The 24,576-nt window shown below is 38.3% G+C and overlaps 1 protein-coding gene across 3 annotated transcripts; it reads right to left on the bottom strand.

The window, feature by feature from the left end:
* Positions 1–665: 665 nt before the first annotated feature.
* fancc (FA complementation group C) lies at positions 666–23,837 on the bottom strand. 3 transcript variants are annotated; one of them, XM_026321620.1, is made up of 15 exons: positions 23,700–23,837; positions 21,185–21,421; positions 17,441–17,528; positions 17,159–17,253; positions 12,779–12,886; positions 12,626–12,690; positions 12,212–12,376; positions 11,782–11,938; positions 8,323–8,378; positions 8,131–8,230; positions 6,781–6,856; positions 5,201–5,315; positions 3,071–3,233; positions 1,766–1,978; positions 666–1,270 (listed from the first exon to the last, which is right to left on the bottom strand). In XM_026321620.1, exons 2-15 carry the CDS (start codon positions 21,380–21,382, stop codon positions 1,049–1,051), a joined length of 1,821 nt encoding a protein of 606 aa, XP_026177405.1. In that variant the 5' UTR covers positions 21,383–21,421; positions 23,700–23,837; the 3' UTR covers positions 666–1,048. The 3 variants fall into 3 exon arrangements, with proteins under 3 accessions (XP_026177405.1, XP_026177407.1, XP_026177406.1); XM_026321621.1 differs by having other exon boundaries at positions 1,092–1,275; XM_026321622.1 differs by lacking the exons at positions 17,159–17,253; positions 17,441–17,528.
* Between the last annotated feature and the right edge of the window lie 739 nt (positions 23,838–24,576).

Here is a 24,576-nt window from a genome sequence, read left to right as displayed (position 1 = left end):
AATTAATTCACTCTGTCTTGTAACAACTATGTTGCAGCTCAGGGCATTTCTATATGTGAAAAAGATGGTTTTATTACTGCTGTATTAAATAATGGTAAACTTTTCTTTTTTTTTTTAATCTGAAAAACTTTGATAAATTCACAATAAAATAAAATTATCTTTGTTTGAAATCAATATATGTTTGTTTATTTCCATTTTGGAATATCTATCTATCTACTATAGTCAGATAACAGGAGAGAAACAATCATGTTTGGATTTTTGAGTTAAATCATTCAGCACTGAGAAAACAAGTGCCCCAACCAGTAGGAAGTGCCAAATTGGCAACATCTTTAATCCAGCGTCTTTAATTACCTCTTACCTATCTTATGTAGCTCAATCTGTAAACTGAGATTTGTGCTTTACACTGTTTGGACTACACAAGACATCTGATTACATAACTTTAGGATATTATGATGGCCATTTTTAACTACTTTCAAATTGTTTACTAGACCAGCAGTTAATAGAGAATATAATTACACTTAAAATGATGGATCGAACACCACAGAGAGTGATTCTTTACCATTACAAAGAATGATACAATGGAAAATGTAGATATAAGAGTAATTACATTTAATTATTCACATTATCAGATTCAATACTGTTGGAACATATTTTAGGGGAAAAAAGTAATTATACAAAGACAGTAGGCATTTGGTTTTCCTTTTCCTTCAAACCCAAATATCTTGCAGTCAGCCTGTGGAACATGAAGGATTTATTTTGTGAGACAATTATATGAGTGGGAGGGCTCCGACACATTGTACGCACTGCTGCTTCTTTGCAGTGTGATCTTTCACTGCTCAAGTGTCCTTGTGGGCCTTGTAGTTGTTATGTGTGTCTGGTTAGACATGTAGCCTCTACACATTATCTGTCCTCGCTCTGCTGTTTTGACATCCTCCTGTCATTTTTCCGCAGCATATATACACAAGAGTGTGATCGTTTGTCATTCTGCAAACGTGCCCTGAACAAAATCCTCAGCACGTATGAACACAGGGCTGTGTGAGTATGAGCATTAATGCCCATGTGCACTCTCACCTGCTCTAGAGCATGTGGGTTCTTGGTCCTCAGCAGGGATCCATGCTCCATACTTTTTTGTTAATGTGTTTTGGAGTGCCTTGATCCTAAGATGAACTCTGTTAGCATCGCCTGATAAACAGCTTGCTTTGGTTAGTTCGAGCTCCAATGAGTGGAGAACATGCACTGCTTCATCAGCCAGACCAGACTGATCCACCACCTGGACTGACACACAAAGACAAAGACAAACTGATATTTCCTGACTGAGCCAAAAAAACTACCAGAAAAATCAAAATTGGCATCTTAACAGGCATTCTTTCAAAAAGAAAAGAGGTGCTCATTAATTTGCTGGGGTATTAAGTACAATTCAATGACACATATGCATCCACATCTAAATAATTCAAGCCCATTCAACATCCAGAAATCAAACTCTGGTGTACATGGAATGATGCATTTTATATAATGCCAAAAACCTACAATAACCTTGAAGAATCAAAGTCTGAGTAATATATAATATTCCAAAAAGAATTCAGTCATAATCAACCTTTCAGTGATATTGTTCTGTCAAATGCTGTTTCAAGGCAAAGAATAAACATCGAGTCTCAAGTATTTATAAATTATTTCGAAACAGCATAAAATGTACCATGAGTCCTAATGTGCGTGACTGTAACATGAATTTTGAAATCTTAAAACAGAAAACTGAGTGTTTCCTCACCGTCTGTAAAATCTCTGTTGATATACTCAGTGACTGTTGGAAGAAAACAGCAAAGTCGACTAAGAGTTTGAGAATTAATAATGGAGACAGCTGTGGCTGCTGAGGTTGTGGTGACAGCTGGGTGACCAACGACTGCAGACGGTCAACAGGCAGAGGATGAGCCAAGGCCAAGAACAGGGAGTGAAGGTGGTCCCATACTTCTTTGGCGTGCACCTGGAAACAAAGGCCACATGATAAATTTAATGTCAGCTGACATGATTATTTATAGACCATGCTGAAATCAGAAAACTTGCCTTAAGTAATTTTTCCTACAAAAAAATCTATATATTTCTAATTTCTACATGATAAACCATGTTAGACTTGAAAGTGAGATCATAATTGGAGAGATAGTGGCAGCAACAATGGCAAGTCTCCTAGAGTTATGAGAGGAGTCTGATGAAGAAGAGACAGAGAGGTGAAACTCAAGCTAGCTGGCCAGACACTCAATGAGAAATCAATACTACATCACCCTTTTCACCCAGCTCCCCTCTCTTATCTGTGTCTCTCCCTCCCCCTCTCAGATAGCGGTCATTCATAATTTATTCTTTAATGTGTTATTCTTTCTCTGTATTTGTTCTGTAGCTTTCAGGGAGGACATACCTGAGCAAATAACAAATAATTATGATACTGCACATTTTATATAGAGGCCATCTGAGATTATATCCACACTTCTTTCTTCAGTCACAATAAGCATCAGAAGCTAAATACAGTGTTGTTCCTTATCACCTAGTTTTGAGCCACATACTAACGTCATCATGATAACATAATCACAATGACAACGCTACAATGTTACACAGGTTTACTATGTTCAGGATCTTATTCTAGCATGTTAGCACAAATCACAAAGTACTGTATACTTGAGACTAGTGGAAATGCTATGAGGTTTGCAGGTATTCTCTCATAAAACAAGTAAATGGACTGCATAATGCTTTTATCCAATTTACAATTTACACACACACACACACACACACACACACACACACACACACACACACACACTATGCAAGCACACCAACAAGCTACCATGCAAAGTGCTATCTGATCATCAGGGAGCAATCTTTTTATGGGAGCAAGCCTAAAGAAATAAAAGAAAATTATTTGCTTGTTTTGAGGATGGCCCTGTGATGGACTGGTGACCTGTCCAGGGCGTACCCCTGCCTTTCACCCAAAGAGAGCTGGGATAGGCTCCAGCAGATCTCTATGACCCTGGTTAAGAATAAGCAGGTATAGATGATGGATGGATGGATGTTTTGAGGATAATCTCACCAGCTGTAGAGCTCTATGGTGCCCCCTGTTGGTGGGGTGGTGATAGAAGGTCAGAAGCCACAGCAGGGGTCCGCAGTCCTCAGGCCCTGACGTCACCAGCAGCTGGACAGTCACCTGCACCCAGTGGCCACACTGGACCAACAAGAACCAGGCCTCAAACAACCTGCAAGACAGAAGGAGAAACAATGCCCAACACTACAGATAAAGGAGCTTCATGGTAATGAAATTTTTATACTTAGTTCACAAGATAACAACTAAGCAATGTACTGTATATGACACCTGAGCAAATAAAGGCTCAGTGAGATGTGACTGAAAGGTCCAGTTAACTGGATCATATGATCAGATTTTTTTAAATTGTTAAATCATTTATCTTTTTTTTTTTTCCAATTTCGATTTATAAGTGGTGCATTACAAACAAAGCATTAAATAGGAACTGTCCAGGCCAACAGTACCAATAAACAGGTTTTAATATCTATATAAGTTGACTGGGTGGTCTAATTTAGTTTGTAAATACCTCAATACTTGAACACTGTACAAATTTCCATTTCTCTCATGGCCCAAACTACAGTTGTAAAATAAAACTTATAATTGCCAGGCCAATAATTTACATCCAAGTTGTTAACCAAAGAGTTTAAAGTTGTAAAGAAGTGCAAGAGAGAGGTTTAACACATTTTGACAAACTGACATCGCTACTGTTTGTTTATTAAACATCTGTGTTTCTGTGAAGTTTTTTTAAACCACATTTTTTTATAAAATTATTTGGTTTCCAGTGAGCCAGACAAATCCTCTAAAACAGGATATTTGGGGTCATTTCAATCATAGGCACTCTATTAATGTGACAACCTTGCATGTCTACCAGTTACAATATTCCCCCTATTAATTATTTACTGATTGTCATTTGTTTGCAGTTAATCACACAGCAGCTGTAATGGTCTTTTTCAATTGATAATGTTTCATCACACAAAACACACAGATAAAAGGAGATGGGCATCGGATTTATGTTTTTATAGCACTAAAGTAGCATCTCAAACTAAAACTGGACACGTTTTGTTTCCCTTAATAACACCTTGTTACAATACATGTCCATTTGAATTTGTAGTACTTAACTAACCAAGAAAGATATTTCTTGATCTGTGAAGTGGGATAGTAAATGGAAGAACATGCATAAAAGTGAGATGACTGGTTAATGTAATAACTGATAAGCCATTCAAATGTTTTACAAAAACAAAAAAAATATATCATTTACAAAGCACCTTTCTAAAATAGGATTTATAAAATACTTTTCAGAGAATAAGAACAAAAGTTATAAATACATGTTAACCCATAAAAACAACATGCAAGAAACCAATGAATTCTGTCTGTGGTTAGCCTATGTCAAAACTTTCTCATTTTCCTATTCATATGATATCAAACAGAAGATCTTTGTATTATAGACTTCTGTTCTGAAAAATCAAGTCATTTGAATAGTGATAAGGATGCATTTCTCTCTCTTATATTTCCCTAATATCATAATTAGAGCTCTCGTAGTCATGTCCCCTCTTTCCCTTTGGCTTCCAGATACGACCAGCAGCACCCCTCTGCAGGGCACTGACAGCTGCATCTTTGCTCAGAGCAACACAACTTTCTACTTTCCCATCATTGGCTCCCAACAATGTTTGGGGAATTTTGCATGGAACTCTAGAATGGAGAAGTGGTGCAGATAATGGGCTCTGCTAAAAACCGCAGCTGGAGAGTATCAAGTCAGCCATCTCCATTTCGTGGACTTCAAACAGTTTCTGGTCTTTCTCTAAATGAGTCTAACCAAGGCTATTCACTCTGTTTTTTGAGTTCATGCTAATATATTATCTTCTTCCGTTGTCCACTTCCACCCTGCTTCTTTGGTTCTATGTATACATTTCTCACTATTATTGCCACACTTGTTTTCTCCAAAGCTCCAAAAGGTAATAGACTCTAATGAGTGCTTGGAGGAGCCACGCAGTGCACCAGGACCTTTCTGCTGTGATACAAGGGAAAATATCTGACTAACCACCCCCTCAACAGCAATTAATGGAAATAAGACCACACAGGCAGCATGTTGGAAGCAGACACACTTTAACACACTCTCTCTCTGCGAGATTTTCTCACTCTAACCTGGTACTACCGCTGCTGTCTCCGTCTCTGTCTCCCTCCTCATCCTCCTCTGTCAGTCTCTGTAACGATCCACTGATCCAGTTCAGGTGATGTCTCCAAGCCTTCTGAGGGATCTCTGCAAGAAAAAAATTCAGATATACACACATAACCATTTCTTGTAGTACAAGTATGCAGTTTTTACAATCAATTACAATCACATTACAATCACAAAACTCAAAGACACTTATTTAGTCAATATTAAAGGTTAGTGAGTTAGTTTAACATTATGGGAATACATTTAATTAAGATTGATACCACTCGTGTCTGTACAATAAAGATACAGCCAGCAGCTATTTAGCTTAGTTTACCGCACTGACGGGAAACAAATAAACAATTATACATATGCCTTATACCAGGTTAGATAAGAGGAAAGAAGGGTAATAAGTATATTTCCTACAAAGTCTGAATGAATGGCTGCTGTCCACAGGGTAAGAGACAATTTTGCATGTAAAAGACAGTTTTATAAATGTCAGGCCCAAGTATTTTCATTGTAGAACTCTTAGTTGTGGGTTTGCTTTTTCCTGTTTTACAGATACTATTTTGTTTGTCATATTGTTTAGTGAAAAATAACTTCCCTGCCACAAACCAAATTTTGCAGTAAAGCCCCACCTACCTGACTAACAAACTAAGTAACAAAAATTAAATTGCTTGCTATCTTGATCCAAGCCTTCCTTCCAGGCTGTTTTAACAATGCAAAGGCATGAATTATTTTAGAACTTTTTCAGAGGGAGCACAAATCATGGTAAAACTTCAAATCTTCTACTTTCACAGCACCATTCAGTCTCTGGTGAAAGAAATGCCCTTTACCACACCCACCCACCCACCCACCCACCCACACCCACACCCACCCACACCCACACCCACACCCACACCCACACCCACCCACCCACCCACCCACACACCCACACACCCACACACCCACACACACACACACACACACACACACACACACACACACACACACACACACACACACACAGAGTAATAATTAACTAACAGTTCTGGCTGGACTCCAGTGTCTCCCTAATTGGCTCCAATCCTATAACTCGTTCCTGCCTACGGGCCAGTCTGGGCACACACTGATAATCGCTGCTCTGCTGTGCCCCTGCACTCACCTACCGTGTGTTCCTTCAAGATTCCCGTACATTAACACTGGTAATACACGGTATGGATAAGATACATTCTTTTAATGAGAAGAATAAAAGTGTGTCTATCTAAAATTATCTGTATCAGCTAATGCAGTCAACTCAACAAGCCTGTATATAGATTTCACATAGGCGAAGAGATGAGAATATGTCAGGCTCACTTTCATTCCACATTATATCAACTTTTATATTTGACACCAAACACCGCTGTTAAATAAGTATTATTGATTGGCAAGAACAAAACAGAATAATCAATTTATCCTGCAGCAGGAACACTGTTTACACATAGTTGAAGAATACCCAAAGACACTGCACAGAACAATAGAGGGTTTTGTGCATTGTGTCAGAGTGAAATATCCAACAGCAAACTAACAAACACAATATGTGCACACTGACCTGCTGGCGGGGTTAACAGGGAAACCAACAGACTTTGAGGTGACTGTGGGAAAAATTCCTTCAAAGGTACACGCTTCTGAAAGAACAACAAAGCACAATTTTTCCTGAGCTTCATGAATTTAAATCATACTTAACTGGAACTCATACATCATTGTGCTCTAAAAGTCTGAAATATGACATTTTAAATGAAAGTCTGTGTAAGGGTGATATAGCAGGAGTTCTTGTGTAATGTAGCATGTAATAGGCAGCATTTAGTGCATTGTGACTAGAGCCATTAAATCTGAATCTACGATGAATATATTGTAACACTGCCATCTACTGGTCAATAGAGGTGAAATGGCGTTATGTTATATCCATAAAATTGTGGTAATACAACACAGTTATGGGAAAAAAAATGTTTTCCGGCTTTTTTGGCAGTAATGATTGACATGAATGCCAGCTAATACCCTACAATCACACAGGATGTGTTGTTCTAGGCTCTGTGTATGACAACAGACTCGTTTATATCAGAGAAAATCTGTGAGAACTGAAAGTTTTTTAGCAAAAGTTGAAAAGTACATACTGCCACATCAATGGCAACAGCTCACAGGGGTTTCCACACTTTGCAGATATTTTGTTTGTAGAAAGTCATTACCTGTAAGTTGATGATTTATAAGCAATCTGCATTAATTCTCTACAAGGTATAGGTGTGAAGTGTGGTTTGTGAGAGATCAGGTGATAATGATGTTAAGTCATCTTGCCTGCAGGGGGAAGGATAATGCTTCATTGTTCTCTGTGTGCATCTAAGCCTACGGCATCAAAAGCAACCTTTCATTCACTTGCAGGGAAATAGCAGGTAAGAATCCATGGTAGTTAGTTGTAAACTTAGAATTTATTAGTTTGTCAGGTTCCTGTCCTCTGTGACACTGAGTACTGAGCAAGTCATCGGTTTCAATTCCTCAAATATTATCAGCAGTATCATAAAAAGGCAGCATTCTGATAAAAACTATTGGCTCTGTGCCCCAAAAACACTGACATGTGAAAGAATTGTTTGGTGATAAAGTAGAAGGCATGTAAGACCATACAACTCAACAGTTTAGTTTAGTTGTACTCTGAATCAAATCACATTGCTACACTTTTTTTCTCTAAACACTTTTTGTAAATGCTACTTTTTATTTTTAAGTCTTGTAAGTACTTGTAAATAACTCAAAATTGCACACTCCCTGCACACTTTACTCTCTGATTCTCTAATACTGCTCTTTTGCACTTTCTCCTCTTGGTAAGCTGCTCTAAACAAGTGAATGTCCCCGCTGTGGGATCAAAATTTGATTTGATTTGATTTGATGTTAGACGTGAAAAGACAGGGCATACCTGAGGCTGCAGCATTGCCAGTTCCCTGAGGAAACAGCTGGTAAAGGCTTGGATAAGAGACTTAACGGAATCATTTCCTTCAGCTTGCTTAAGGGTTGACCTGCCAGCAACACACACAAGAACACATGGTTTGCTCAGTCACAACATATCAACAGAATAATAGCAACCACAAAACAGCATACAAGCACTCACCTGAAGATGTCATTTGTAACCAAGAACATCGAGCAGTGTTGAGCACAAGCTTTAGGCTGGAACACACAGAAACATAAATTTCACAAGTCAATAGAGACACTAGCAGACAAGCCTAACATCACACAGAGTACAGAAAGTAGTAATCATGGGCATAAAATTACACAGACCTTTTTCCATTATGATCGACTGTAAGTACAGAAATGTTTAGACAAGTTACTACCACTGGGTGTCCCTATTGCATCGCCTACAAACCTCCCTGTTCAAGTGCCTCAGTTCTCCCTGTTCTCACTCTCTCCCCATTAACCACTCAGTTTACCACTCGTCAGCCCTTCCTTCACATACCGACACACACTTAGTCTCTCATCTCCTCCTAATGCACACTCATGTGTTTTAGATTTAACACATTCTAAACACCCCAGTGCAAACATCTAACAGCTGTACAGTTCATGTCTGCCTCCCTCTCTCTGTTTATATAGTGTATCTTCTAGGTCCTAATTATTCTCCCTCACACACTTACGTAGGGTCATATGCTTCACTATAGAAGAAGCATGTGTAGTCATCCTTAAAGGCTTTAATCGTATGGTGTAATACAGTGATAGAAAAATTAAAAGGAGGGCCACAAAGGAATATGAGCAAGTTTTTGTATTTATTTGATTTTCTTACAGCCAACTGAAAAGCTAATTTATTGCAGGAATGTTGTTTTGAACTAACTTAGTTTTTGCTTGTGTAGCTAAAAAACTGCCAACACACTGTATATGAATATGCACTAAAGGGCATTTACCCAAACAGCTCCCCCCCATGTTTATATGGTGTCATTACAGAGTAAACAAAGCATCCTCAGTTCTGCTATGTCTTTTTCTCCTCTCAGGCCAGAACCTGGAATTAATCAAACAAAACAGGATTTACATGTAAAACTTCAGGTGGGCACCAGCAATATGTTGCCATATGGCTCACGTATGCCAGTGTGCATCTTTGTATATGCATAATATGCATGCTTGTGTGTGAAGTGTCATGGTTCCCCCCTAGTGAAAACAGATTTTTAGCATCCTCCTCCGTATCTCACAGCTAACACTTCAAGGAGGGTCAATTACAGCACGCAACAAACATCCTGTTTTTGGCAGTCAGGCCCAGGAAGTGAGTGTTTATTGTTATTGGGACTGCCTTTCTCACTGGATCACAGAGGGGTGGGAAAAGCCAGAATGAGGAATGTGAGCCTAATTTCATGTTTCCTATTTTTGATTGCAGTTTAAAAGAGTGAGAAAGAGGGAGACAAGGAGCACTCATGCACATGTACAACACCTAAAACTATTTAGACACTTGAAACATGTGCCCCACATCCGCTTAATGACAGACACATTCGATAAAGTATCCTAAACAAGCGTATATTGACTGTATGTGTGTGTGTGAGGATTGTGCCTGTGAACAAGCAAGGTGTCAGGGTAAACAAATGCAACCATGATGGGATAGAGGCTGTCAAAGAGTGCTTCTCACACACATATGAGTTAGTTTGCCTGTTACAAAACTCCACAGAAAGTAGCGTAATCTTTAGCCTGGCATATACCTGCACATGCAGAGTAGGTAATTCGTGTATACGAGTGTGTTCCAATCTATATTAACTTTTTAAAACAGTTCCTAAATTGAAAAAGTGTGCACTGTTAGCCTGTTGTATACACAGCTCAAGTGGACCATCACTCTGGGACATAACTGACACACATGAAAGAAAATGGCAGGTAAATTTTGCTTCCCAAATGAGTTTCTCTGAAATTTTATAGGCAATGCAATCAATAACTTAGATTAAGAGGATGCTATTCATAGCTATGATTACAAGGTGCTTAACATCAGTTAACAACATATGGTGCAAACAATTTGCAGAAAGTTTACAAAACTTGCTCTATTCCCCTCTATTTTAATATCATGCCTAGTTAGTGAATAATAGGAGGTCGGTGTAGGTCCTGGTAGATGTGGTTGCACCTAATTTCAGTGTTTTCTCTTAGTTTTCTTGAATTTCCAGTTTTAGTGACACATTTAATAATTTATATTTATTATCCTAGGGTCTGCACTATTTTTTCTAGCATGGCTAAAACAATGGTTGGATAAATGCCAGCAAATGTTGGCCAAGTGAAAAGAACACAAGTCACTACTGGCATCAGACTGCACTGTAGTAATGAGATCTTTATCTTTAATAACTACTCCTAACTATCTATAAATTAAAGATCACTTCTGGCTTTTAAACTGGGCATGATCTAAAGTTATATTAAGTGAGGGGCGGCCATGGACTCAACTGACAGAGGGTTCAGTACTTATCCAGCACACTAAAGGTTGTGTAGCACTTGCCAAATGATGTGAGATGTGGTTTAGAGCTAGCCAAATGATGTGCGATGAATGCACAGTGAAGCCAATTGGCGTAAGTTAGCCAGGCAAAAACAGTCAATAAAGACGCACCAAAAAGCAAAAGTAATGCTTCCAAAAACTATACATATGAAAACACTACCACTCCATACCTAACATAAAAAGAGCGAGCCTTAAAGTGAAACTGATCACTTTCACAGTTTACAAAGCAGTTCAAAGTGGTGCTAAACACATATGGAGTGAGCAGTAATTTCTAAAGTGATGCTCTATAATTCAGGACAGATGAGTCAAACTATGTACATCATAAACTAATTTATCAGCAGCAATATGTCATCAATTTATCAACAGTCCTAAGCGCTGCCAATTGGAAAAAATGTCACACCATTCAAAACATTTCACTGCATCTCAGACTCAAGATAAAATGAGGCCAACATTAGATATATTCTATAGGCATATTTCTTGAAAGTATCCTAGGAGGCTTTTTCTTAATTTTCAATGGGAAATGTTTAATGTTTCTGTTTAATATGACCGTAAACTAAATATCTTTTGTTTTTTCTCTGTTAATCGATGAAACATGGTAATGTCATCTTGGACCTGAGGACTATTGATTTTTAGACAGAACCCTGAATTAAACTTTAAAATAGTGTCCTATTTCGTGCCACTTCAGTGTTTAGCTATTAATTATAAACAAATGACGGAAAGAAAACAGAATTTAGCTGTATCATATTTATGATAGACGGTGGCACGATGGAGCAGTTGTTAGCACTGTAACTGTCCAGTTCAACCCTAGGGCCTTTCTCTGTGGAGTTTGCATGTTCTTTCTCATGCCTGTATGAGTTTCTTTGTGTATACTAGATAATTGTGTGGTGTTACACTCATTGGTGACTCTAAATGTTATTGTGAGTGTATCTCCATCTCTACGTGTTAGCCCTGGGATAGACCGGTGATCTGTCCAAGGTGCACTCTGCCTCTCATTTAATGTCAGCCAGGACTGGCTCCAGCCCACCCCAACACAGAATTAGACTATATATATATATATATATCCAAAAATATAGTTATATATATATATATACACAAAATTACATGAGAGTCCTCTTTAAAATTACCCACCAGCAGTGACTGTGCTACATGCTGCTCTAGCTTCAGTGGTGTTGACCATGTGCTGGTAAGAGCAGATTCCAGCAGACGTAGCACTGCCTCTTCCAGACTGGACAGACTATGATACCACAGAGACACTACTGCCTGTTCATCCAATGACAATCCCTGGCTGGAAAAACAACAATGATCAATTTATATAGTACCATATTATTTGATATGTTGTATCACTGGAGATATGCTGGATTACTGAGTATGTTTGGACACAGGTTTATAGTAAATACTGTATGTCACAAGATGAGTCTGAAACCTCTCCACTCATGGTCAGCAGTCAGAATATATTTCACATTTGCACAAAATTTAAATAGTAAATAAAGTGCCCTAGAAATAACACACTCATGGTCTAAAGGGGGCTTTGCCCATGATTCCCTTTATATTCCCCTACCTTGTGTAGGCAGAGCTCAGAGCATCCAGGAAGTTTTCACTAACAGCTGATTTGACACAAGCCGTCGGCCGCTGCAGCAGTGCACCAATGAGAGGAGCAACCTCAGGACAAGTGACAAGGGGCACACAAGCTTCTGATGTAGCCAAAACATTGTCACATGAACACCTGTGTGGAGTTATTCATTTAATGTTTAATGTGGGGAAAAAAAAATTTAATCCATACCTCCTAGGAGCCTTAAGGATTACTGTGCTTTGATACAATCTAATAAGTAGTATTTGTGATATACAGTATATAAACTTGCATCACTTGGATGTTGATACAGTACATTCTGTAAGCAGTACAAAAGCTTTATCTACTGGGAGGACTGGAGAATTATAATTATTAGATTCAGACCTAGTTTATATTGTGCTGTACCTTTGATTTATGTTTCCTAGAGAAGTGCAGGTCTTCCCTGTGTCTTCCCGCAGCAGTGTCACCATCTGAAATGTGGGAAAAAGCACAGTATGTTGACATAACATACTTACATATAAACGCAGTGAAGATTCATACCAACGAGAATAAAAATACCCTTTTCAGGACTTTTAGATGGTACTCTTTAGGTGGTACATCAACATGCTTCATTATTGCCTGTGCTGCAACACTGTCTTCATCTGTAGCAAGCTGGCAAAATATTTTCTGTGGAGGGACAAGCAAAACAATATGCAACAGATTATTGGCACTTTATGGGTATATCTATAACACTGCACAATACATTAAAGTCTGCACATACCCCCAAGATCCACAACATCAAAGCTAATTAGTTACTGGAATATAGGATGTCTCTGTTGGCATCACGTCATTTGAACCACATGAGTGGAGAGAAGGCATTCCAGTAAGTGAGAATGTATGGGCAGCATATGAGCAACGTCAGAAATGAACATTCTTTCTTACTTGTAATATTTTTTACAGGGGCCTCAGCATAAACTGATAAAACCAAAACTAATTAACTGATGATTTTCTTCTGTCAAAACTGAATGAACAAAGAGAAGGAAAGGACAATTTTATCCCAAACGTTCTCAAAAAAAAAAGCCACAAAAGGGATGATTTTTCTCTGAAAGTAAGATAAAGGGTTGACTTAATAACGTATTTTTCTTTTAATGTGCCACACAGCATTCAGTAATCTAATGATTAATTATCTGAACATTTGAAAAGAAGTCAACTGTTTTTTTCTCAGATCACTGAAAATGCGGAGAAAGCCACAGAGATAAACCTTTAAATTATGGACTAAGCTAAACCTTAGAAACAGTTGCCTCTATCGACCACAATAAGGTGATTCACTGGTACGACTTAGACAGTTTGATCCAAAATAAAAAGCCAAGACTTACACACACTCTTCAACATACATCTGTTTTTACAATTTTCAACAAACCATAAACAGAAAAGATCCACACCACCAAGAGGAGAATAAAAAATAAAAATCTCTTTTAAAATGGGATAAAAGGGGATCAACAAGAGATTGGGAGGGCGGGAGAGGGATACTGAGAGGCACAATATGTAGAAAAAGATGACAAAAAAAGTGAAGGAGAAAAAACAAAATCCCATGCAGAGGAGCTGGTTGGTTGGTGGAGCTGTGTGGTTTCTTTGGCTGGGCCCTACAGCATGCTAGATGCTTACCCTCCACATAGTCTCACAAAACAACCCCAATCACTACCATCTGAGCACCCTCAAACCCTGCACACTGAGTACATACAAAACCACATTTATCCCACCCTTGGTAAGAAGGAACACTGGGGCTGGGGGTTATGAGAGGGAAGGAAGGTTGGTTAGAAGGAATGGCGGACAGAGATTGGAACATGCTGCGATGGATACATTTGGAGCAGGGGAAGAAGGGTGTGGTCACCAGTGGAATGAAATAAAGGGCAAATGGATAGATGGTTGGCAAAAGTCATCCTTCTCTCACAGAAAACTGTAGCTGAACTGGTTTGGGGGCTTGGACATGCTGCTGCCATAGAAATGATTCCTCCATAAATCTAAAATTAAAATGGAGGACGTAGTAAAATGCACAAGGCACAGAGTTGGGTTGGGTTTGATGGGTGCCTGTTAACAATTATGAAGCCATGATTGAATTCTCACAAACTCAATGAAAGACTAAAGTATAACCTCAGATGGTCAAAACAGTAGAGGGAAAAAGAGGAAAGAATAAATGAAGGAAAAGAGTGCAGGAAAAAAAGACAGGATGGCCACGCAAAATAATGGCGATATAAGCAACCGTGCTCAAACCTGGTGCACTGACACTGACTTTTCCCACCTAAGTTAGGGCCCCTCTGAAATTGTTTGTGTACTGACAAAAGATGAAAAATAAGCTAATGTCAAACTTTAATCATCACTTTAATCGTCAGCCAATGTGGTAAAGAGTCAGTCATATGTTTTAAAACTATAAAGGAGCCCAGTGGCTCCAAGGCCTACCTGTGGTTCACCCTATTGAAGTCACTAAAGATACACATCAAAGATCAAGCTATCAAGCTGTCCATCCTCTCGCCTTCTAATATCACAGTCTCATGCTTTACTTATCTGTCATCTCTTCAAAGATCATCCCATGTTACTGCAGCACTGTGTGGTCCCCCAGCTAGTACAGTCGAGAAACAGACTGATTCAGCTAATAACTATCTGACATCGCCTGCAGCTTTGTGGCTGTACCCAGCATTCATCAAACCCAGTAAAAACACTCAGATGTCATAAAGAAGCAGACAGGGAGGGCTGAAGCAAAGACATGTAGAACAGACAAAATACGTTTTGCACTATCATAATTTAAAGAGTAAAATATATGTGGCTGCTACCTGTTTTAGCACAGTAGCAGTAAAACAGATTTGCTTGAATACTCTCAAAAACACATGAGCACAGACACAAACTAACGAAAGCAGTTTCTAGGCACCACTTAGCACTAGACCCTCAGTCTATTATGGAGGCAGCAAGAAAACAATGTTGGGGCGCAAGATCAGACAGAGCTAACAGAAAACAGGCCACATTCTGCATTCCAGGACAGGCAGTCCAACACAACAGACACAGGGAGAGAGACAGAAACAGACCATCTCTGGCCTAAAACGATACATCTGCCCTGCTCCCCTAGACAGGCTGAGCTGCGGTGAATAGGTTTTTTTTTTTTTTTTTTTTTTGGTGCTTTCTGCCATTTCTGCGAACTGGAAGTTTCTTTGGAGTAGAGGAGAAAGAGAATGAAGAGAAGCTGCAGAGTTGGTCATGATTTCAACATGCATCTAAACTGACTTCATTTATCAAGAATCATTGTGGAGCTGGCACTAAATACTATTTTCATTATTGATATGCAAGCTCATTTCTATCAATTAACCACTATTCACCTGGTCTCTAAAACGTCAAAAAACAGTGACATCTCTAAATGTCTTGCTTTGTCTGACCAATATTCCAAAACCTAAATGATGTATTTACTATCATAAAAGAAAAAGGGAATAGCCATTTGTCTGCACTATTTTTTCTAACATTCAACATAAAATTATTGTTGAATAAAAGGCAGCAAATGTTGGCCAAGTGAAAACAACACATCACTGCTGAACCAATAAATTTTGTGATATATTGGCTTCAAAATTACTTAAAAGACATTATCAGAATAGTTGCCCATCAATCACTTTAGCTTGTTTTAATAAGTATGAGGTAGTTACCTTTCTCTAGTTACATCGAATGGTCCTCTCAGAGCCAATACTGTTTACATTTTTGAAAAGTATTGTACATCCTCATGCTATTTGATCTTTCATGGAGCCCCCTTCCACATTTTGTTCACAAATCACTATGTGTATATAGCACTGCCAATGAGAACATATACTCATACAATAACATACAGAGAGAGGTGCAAACTCTGGCACGTGCACATGCACTCTGCTTCCCCTCTTATGGGTCAAAGAGCATCTGGCAATTTCAAGGTTTACTTTCAAGGCACTGTTTTAATTTGCAAGATGTTTTATTAGATGAGAAATTAATCACAAGAATACAAACACACAGTTAATCTGGCAAAAATCTTAAGGTTCCACATTGTTTATCATAAGCCATCTGTGTGAACCGTCTCAAAGTTAAAAATTGCTGAATCTTTTGTTCCCTCTGTTCTCTTTCCCTCCTTTGTGTGTGCGCCTTGAAAACACAGAGAGAACTGGATAAACTAGCCAAAATTTAAAGGCTGATCCTTTGCTTGTGACAACAGGCAGTGAAACAGTCCATTCTAATATCCTTTCAAGGTATGTTTTGCAGTTTTGGGCACAAAAGGCTTAGACTAACAGAGACCCAATCTATCACATTCATCATCTATGTCCCACTGGAGAAGAGACACAGAGGGCTGGCAAACAAACTCATATAGAGTAACTTGGACATAAAACCTCTTCAGCAGCAAAAAAGCTGTCACAGACATCCTTTGAAGACTAATTGTAAAGGAGTGATCTGTAAATGGCAACTTATCTGCATGCTAAGTCTGTCGAGAATTAACTAAGACATAAACTGCAAGCAGATCAGGCTTGAAAATTATGACAAAGATTGGAAGAAGATATACAGTAAAAACTGAATGGGTACAACTGTAACTCGAGTTCTCAATAAATATTCTGAATACATCTGAATTGTTATGTCCACATATTATAGTTTTCTCTGTGATGATTGTCTTCAATCTCTGTGTAGCCCTAATGGAATGGAGAGAGAGGAGTCTATATGAATGAGAATGAAGGCATACTGTGTTGCATCAAAAGTTTCAGGTGTATACTGTTCCAAGGTGTACACTGCCATTGACTCAAATAATCAGTAACCACATTTAATACAAACATGTACACATCTAAGTTACAGTACCTCATACACTAAAAATGGGTCTCAAGCTTGTACAGCAAGCCTGCCTGACTCTCTGTGGTCCATTTATTATTTAAGCACAGGTTTTGATTTAACAGACACAGAGAAAGACCATACCCGTATCCACTGGTTAGCTTTTCTTTCTACAGGATTGCTTGGATGCTCTGAGTACAGCCCCCATAGACACTGGAACAGCCACCTTCTGCTTGTATCTGCAGACACCAAGGCAACACATTACACACTATGATCTCAGCATCATTATCCTCATTACGTCTGTCTGTCTAGGAGTTCTGAGAACTTGATTCTGGATTAAGTTGCTACCATTACTCTGGACCTCCTGATCCAATCACTGTACTCCACTAATTTGTTAGGTTAAAGTTGTCCAGAAAGTGTACTCACCATCAGCAGTGACATAAGGGTTCCAGCAAAGCCGGCCCAAAAACTGGCCAAGGAAGGGCAGCCTTTTCATGGTTTCTGTTGAACAGCTCTTAGGGACATAACAGAAACAGCCACAAACAGAAAAATTGATTTAATAATATTCATGCTCTCATTTTGAATACTCTAGCCAGGTAGCTTGCCTGGTAACTTTTTTTTTTCCTCTGAAGTAATGTCATTTTTGTTTAGTATCTTCCACCTAATCAAACTCAAACATGACATACAATAACAAAAATACAGTTTATTTTAATAGGATATTTACATGTCCTCATCAGTCCCGTTTTTATACTTTTAACCTAACAACTATGTGCCACAACACCAAACATTACCACATACAAAAAATCCCAAGTCCGCATAATGACTGTGAATACTGATTTGAACAGCAGGCACATCCACATTACTCATGCAGCACTTTTGCTTTCTGTGTTTTTGTCATGTCACAATTTTCCCACCAGTGTGAGTAGTGAGAGATACAGGAAGTAGAACATGGCAAAGAGGAGGGTTCTGGTCTAGGGTAATATACCTGTAAGGGTTTAATTATGTGTGTATGTGTGTGTGTGCTTGTTATCCATCTCAAAACAACAGACCACACGATTTGTTTCACCTCACAGCCAATTAAAACACCCAGAACATTTCTCACTCCAATTCACTTTTAATCTTGACATCCCATGCATTTCAGTTTTGGACAGATTCCAGTAATGACAGGAAAGCTCACTGAAATTAATTGAAAACCAAGGCCAAGTAACCAAATATCTTGAGTGGGGATGAATACCAAATACAGCCAGCGAGAAAAAGAAAGGAGAATGACCTACTTACATGTATTACTTAATGCCAGATCCTGACAAAAGGTGATTATTAAAAACACAAACACACTAAAAACACTTGTTTAATATGAAAAACAAAGCTTATTTGTCGGCCAACTACTTGGTGTTATTTGTGCTTGTTCAGGGAAGAACACAAACAATTTAATTCAAACTGATGTCTGACACAAATTACTTCAGGGCAAATGAAGACTTTCAAAAATAAATTTTGCATACAGAATAACTATCAATACACTGGTATACAACACTGTTTCTGTTCCACCTCACTGCATTTCTGTGTATGCACAGAACACACGCTTTACAATACGATGACTACAGTTGGACATGTACAGTTGGACATGTGCAGCTGGACATGTAGAAGGCAGATCAAAGTGTTATATTACTTAAATTAAGCATATCTTTTGTGCATGAATCTTGTTTACATGAAAATTATTATCATTATTCAGCCCATATTAACAGACTAGGTTATAACATACATTTCACATGTGAGCCAGTTAACAATAAAAGAACAACTTTGATGCAGAACCAAACAGAAATCTGACAGATGCCAGTCTTAATTGAAGCAGTGTGCTGTTGCTCAACCAAATATGTTTCAGCTTACTTCATTGCAATGTACACACAATGGAGGCTGTGATGTCAAGCTATCAGGATCTCATATAATCCTAGAATGTGGAAAAACTTCTCTGTATTTGAGATATCACCTGTACAGCTTCTGCTGGACATCAGAACATGTCCTTGTCTTTGCCCTAGTCTTCTTTTTGTGCTTATCATTCCATGAACCTCAACGACTTATGTCATCTGTACTTTTTTATCAGAAACAGAGGGAGTGCAAACATGAAGACATCTTAACATATGGCAACATTGGCATACATAAAAAAGTTAAGGCAGATTTACTTACTTCTTACTTGACTCTAGTGGATGAGATCACAATTATTGGGAAGAAGAGTGGCCCCCACACAATACGACCAGCCCTTACAACTCAGCTCTTCTATCAGTCTAACCCCACATAGTAAATGTTGTGTCTGCATGAGTATACATATGCATTTCTGCATCACTACCAGGGCCAAATCATCTTTAAAGCCATGTCAGCAGTGTCCATAATTATAAACGTACTATGAGACCATGTATCTAATTTTGATTAGAGACAGACATCTCGGACAGAATTTAGTATGATGATGATGGTGATGATTATGTCTTTACTGTAGAGGAAAATGGGACAAATTTATAGACAACGATAAAAAAGTGAGAAAAACTTCTATCCCTAAAACAGAGTCAAAATAAATAGTCACCCTAACAGTAAAATACCAAAGTTACTATAGCTGGGACATGAAAATACATTTACATGCAATGTATAATTCCCCACATCTTAGTTTCACCTTATTTCATGCATCATGGACCGGGTGACTTTCTAAAATTGGTTGTCTGGCAAGTTAAGTAAATGCACCTGGCCAGGAAATAGGCAAACATATAAACCCCAGGAAAACAGCTAATAGTCATTTTTAGATTTTGATTTTAGAATGTGCAAATAAAATAAGATAACATGTGTTCAATGAGCTACAGAGGTGCTGCATTTGCAATGTGGATATTTTGTACATTCAGACAGAGCCACAGTAGCATTTTCCATCTGGTGCAAAGTTCATTCAGTGAACCAGTTGCTGACTTATATAACATTCATATTTCATAGTGATTGAGAGCATTATTAATGGTTTTATCCAATATCTTGTCAAGAAAGCAAATACACCTATTAACTAAAATGCCAAATTATTCAGTTAATCTATTCTGGTTCTAATAATTCTATTAAGAAACAATTCTGAGATAGAAAACTCCCTCCACCCAGTTAGCCAACTCCAAACATGGAAATTAAGACTAACTAGAGTATTTCATCACAGGGCACAAGCCACAGGAAAGTTGTTATGTCATCAAAGGATGCAAAATGTTGCCAAGAAGCAGGCTATCCTCAGCTGGACTTTTATGAGAACGCTGCCAGTAAAAAAGAATTTCAACCCAATTAAGCTATACCATTATTTTCTCCATCTTTGCATCCGCTCGATCATCCTACACGTTAAAGTACAAAGTAAGGTTCAGACACTGAGACTCATTCTATTCATCCCAAGTGTGTTACTTTATAATATACACTCTATAGTCCATATGTTACAAACATTAAACATGTTACAACACTAAAAAAAACAATATTTCTTATATGGTCTTATATGAGAATAAGAGTATATTATGTAAGTAAGAAATGTGAGTGGAACTGTTATAAAAAGGAATGACATGGAGATTCCTGAGTAGCAAGAGTTTGAAGCAAACAGTAAGGCTGTAGTAACACTGAAATCTCACAAGGCTGCAACCCTCCTATGCTCTGCCCCCTTCCCAAACCTGCTGGACTCGATATGGGGATACATCAGGTTAGCACTGGAGGTCCCATTGAGACTATTACCTGCTTAACCCAACATTGCAGCACTGGCAGCTACATATACACAGCCTCTACACAGCACAGAGCAGCCTCTGTTAGCAGGACCCTACCAATTCTGTATTTACCACTAACGCTCTGGCTGTGACAGAGTGACCATGTGTATGTCTATGTTAGTGTATTAGATGCAGTCATGTTTTAATTAACTTATTGCTTCATAATTAGTTGTTTGGCTGATCAGCATTACTGATTAACTGTCTTAATTTATTTCATTTAAATAAAGCTTGCTGAGCCTAAAAAAAAAAAACACTTTCAATAGACACAAAGCATTTAATTAGACTTAAAGGTACATGGGAAATATAGTGGACAACCTCAGTCTCATTTGGTGAAGAATATAAATCTCAAAGTTTTCTGCATTCCCACAAACTGATGGCTGTGAAGATATGACCTCACCTTTTCACAGTATCTGCTTACCATGTTGTTGATGTGTGTGACGAGTTGCTGGAGGAAAACACTTAGTCTACTCAAGTGCCGGCAGGTGTCTTTCTGAGTTTCTGGACTGTCAACCTGGGTCCAAGCCACCGCTTTGTCCAGCCAGAATTGCATCTCCTGGACATTCAGTAAGTGCTCTGATGTTTCTTGGAGCTGAATCAGTGATTGCAGCTGAGACATTGGCTTTTTTGTCCAGTGTCTACTTAGTGAGCAGAGATGCTAGAGAAAACAAACAATAACACTATTAAGTCCAAAAACTACACAGACACAGACAGATAATGGTAACATTTTTTACTGTTATCATTACATGTTACAATGTACAATATCAGCATCCCTAAAGGTTTCAAGGCACTTTAGTGTTTTCCAAAATGTGTTATATTGGAGGTGGGTCAATTTATGACTTTCTGCTATCATAAAAAAGGTTGATCTTTTATGGGACAAAATATTAACGGTGCCCCGTGGACCTTTGACCACTAAAAGCTACCACAGATGATGGTTTCTACAAGCAGGTCCCATTTGGTTCGCCATACACACACAAAAAGAAGCAAATTCACACCCATGAGGATGTAAGTGATATGATACAGTTAGAAGTGGCAACAAAGGAAGAAACACAGCAATGTAGCAACAATACCAACCTGTCAAGGTAATTGTTGGGCTCCAGTTTAATACTTGCATGTGCGGCCCATGTCATCCACCATTTTCAATGAGAGCAGAGGTAGATAATGTAATAATAAGTGGAAAGTAAATTGAAGCAAAGTGTGCTAATCAGGTTATGTTAAGCTCTTATTACCACAATTTAATGATAAAACTCTTAAGCTACAGCCAGTCAAGCCTAATCTCTCTCTCTCTCTCACTCTCACACACTCACACACACACACACACACACACACACACACACACACACACACACACACACACACACACACACACTCTTAAGATCCTACTGAGAAATAAACAATACATTCTTCACCTTTTACAAAGGGGAGAAAAACATGGGGGGACAGATCACAAGAGTATGTGCAAGGATGGGTGAATGGTGTGGGTGAATGGTGAATGGTGTGTGTGTGTGTGTGTCTGTGTACTTGTTTTTGCCATAATGACAGGCCTGTGTGGGACACCAGAGGGCTGTGTTTTATGATCACCTCGTTACACATGATTTGTTTAATGTCTTGCCATCATCTCTGTTGGAAAGCCCCTATGGCTCGCTGATGTGAATATATAAATACTAATTTTCAGGGAGGAAAAAAATCCAACCAAATGGGGAACAAACGCCTCTTGTTGACCTGTGTTGGGAGTTCAGTTTTCAGTGCAGCAGAAGTGGAAAAGAGCCACATACTGAACACCAAAGTAGCAGACAGTTTAATCCACAATCTCTATTATACACCGTTTCATGCATACACAAGGATATATGCTATATTCACACAATGCAAACATGTCACACGGACAGTAAAAATATGTACATGCACACAAACGCTCTCAGCAGCAGCTCTGGTTAAGGCTGAACACATTTTGGAGCAGGAACAAGATATGACCGGTCAAATATTATTTTTGAAAATTAGTTAAACTAAGGTTGTGGATGTTGGATTAGGATAAATTTGCTGTTCCATTTATGAGAGTGTTGACATTATTTCAGTATAATCAAACATCACCTTCAATAAATGCACTTCTGTGTGCTTCAGTATGTTATGAACACCTGGATAACATGGGACAAATCTCGGAGCTGTCCCAGATAAAGTCCTTAAGGAATGCTTCTGTTCATGTAATTTAGAATAATGTCATTGTAGATTTTATTTTTTTTTTATCATTTTGCTACTACAATGCAACAGTTATCACGTGTTGCCATGCAAGTACATGTCAATACACAACCTGGAAAATTGAGCAAAGAAACACCAGCAATACAAATGTATCCACAGAGGACATAAAGGACCACTGCGGGGTGGAAACGGTGTGAAACATACTCTAGCTCCTTTGTTGCATTTAGGGATCAATATCCGGTTATCTATGTTTCTCTCTTGTCAACTTCAGTACAATGCATTTTATTCATGTATCATCATCCAGAGCCTATAATTTATACAAATACTTTCACCGTGAATCCGTTCGTCTCTTTGTTCTAACATGTACTATATGAACAACGTTATAAACATTGTTAAAGTAGAAAAAATAACCCATTAAACCTAAGAGTTTACGCACACACTAACACGTTTGGATGCAACAACTACACTGCACCACAGGATGCCAGTATTTCCTCTCCCGTAGCCACTGCAGTTACACGTGTTGGAAAACTACGTTATTTCAATTTAACGACAAAAATGAATGTTAAATTTCTGCCCCTATGTCAAATTGCGTTATGTGTCCATGAAGGCACCACAAGCCAAACACTTTTCGTCATCTTAACCGGGAGCAACCGTCGTTTCTGCTAACGCTGTTAGCTTATTAGGAATATTATCACTCGACAATATATAACTGTTGGCTACAGTGGGTTCAAATGTGGACTTACGTGTAAATAAGACGTACAACCATCACAGTAACATCTTCACAAAGCAGAAGTTGTGTACATCCATTCATTCTTTACGTGAGGAACACAAGAACACAGTCTTCTCGTCCCGCGATATAAACAAACTGAACTTCCCTCTCCTGTCGGAGTTCCGTGTATGGAAGAGAATTATTGGCTTAGAGATATCGCGTCACCCACTGACGTCCTCCTGGCAATGCCTGCTGGGAAACTGAGTCATAACGCTGAAGCAGCGCCAGAAGATGAACGTTTTATGAGTAGCTTTTAGATTCAAGGGTGGAAATGGCCTCCACTTAAGTCAACGCAGGCTAACAATACAACGTCAAATACCTTTAAAATATTATATAACAAATAACAAACAAATATAGTTTCAAAAATTGAAACAACTGCATTCAAATTCCAAATTAAGTAGCTATTTGTTCTGAGGTAAAAGGTCTCCTGATTTATTGCTATACATGATCTTAGATTACTATAATAATGTGACTGTAATGTAATAATGTGTAATAATGTAAAGAGAATAAGATGGCTCATAAAATTGAGTAACTACATTCTAATACATGTGTTAAACATACCATAAACCCTCCCCTTTTTCCTTGATATCTGTCAGAATAAATGTATACTTCAAATTATTCAAATAAATAAATACGTATCAGATTTAATTGAAAGTCTGAAAGAAAATTTTGTTCTGGAAAATAAGTTTGCAATCAATTCAAATACAGCCTAATAGTGTGTCAGATATTGTATCACTCTGAGATTGGTTTGGTTAACCTAGCTTTAACAAAATGCTGAGTGTAATTTGCTGCCATGATTTCCAATGAATAATGGAACTGTAATGGAATGACCTTATCCGGTTGTCATGTGG

The sequence above is a fragment of the Mastacembelus armatus genome, chromosome 9, assembly GCF_900324485.2.
Source record: "Mastacembelus armatus chromosome 9, fMasArm1.2, whole genome shotgun sequence".
NCBI lineage: Eukaryota > Metazoa > Chordata > Actinopteri > Synbranchiformes > Mastacembelidae > Mastacembelus > Mastacembelus armatus.
Note: the sequence above shows the minus strand (reverse complement) of the source record. Positions and strands in the feature narration are given on the sequence as shown.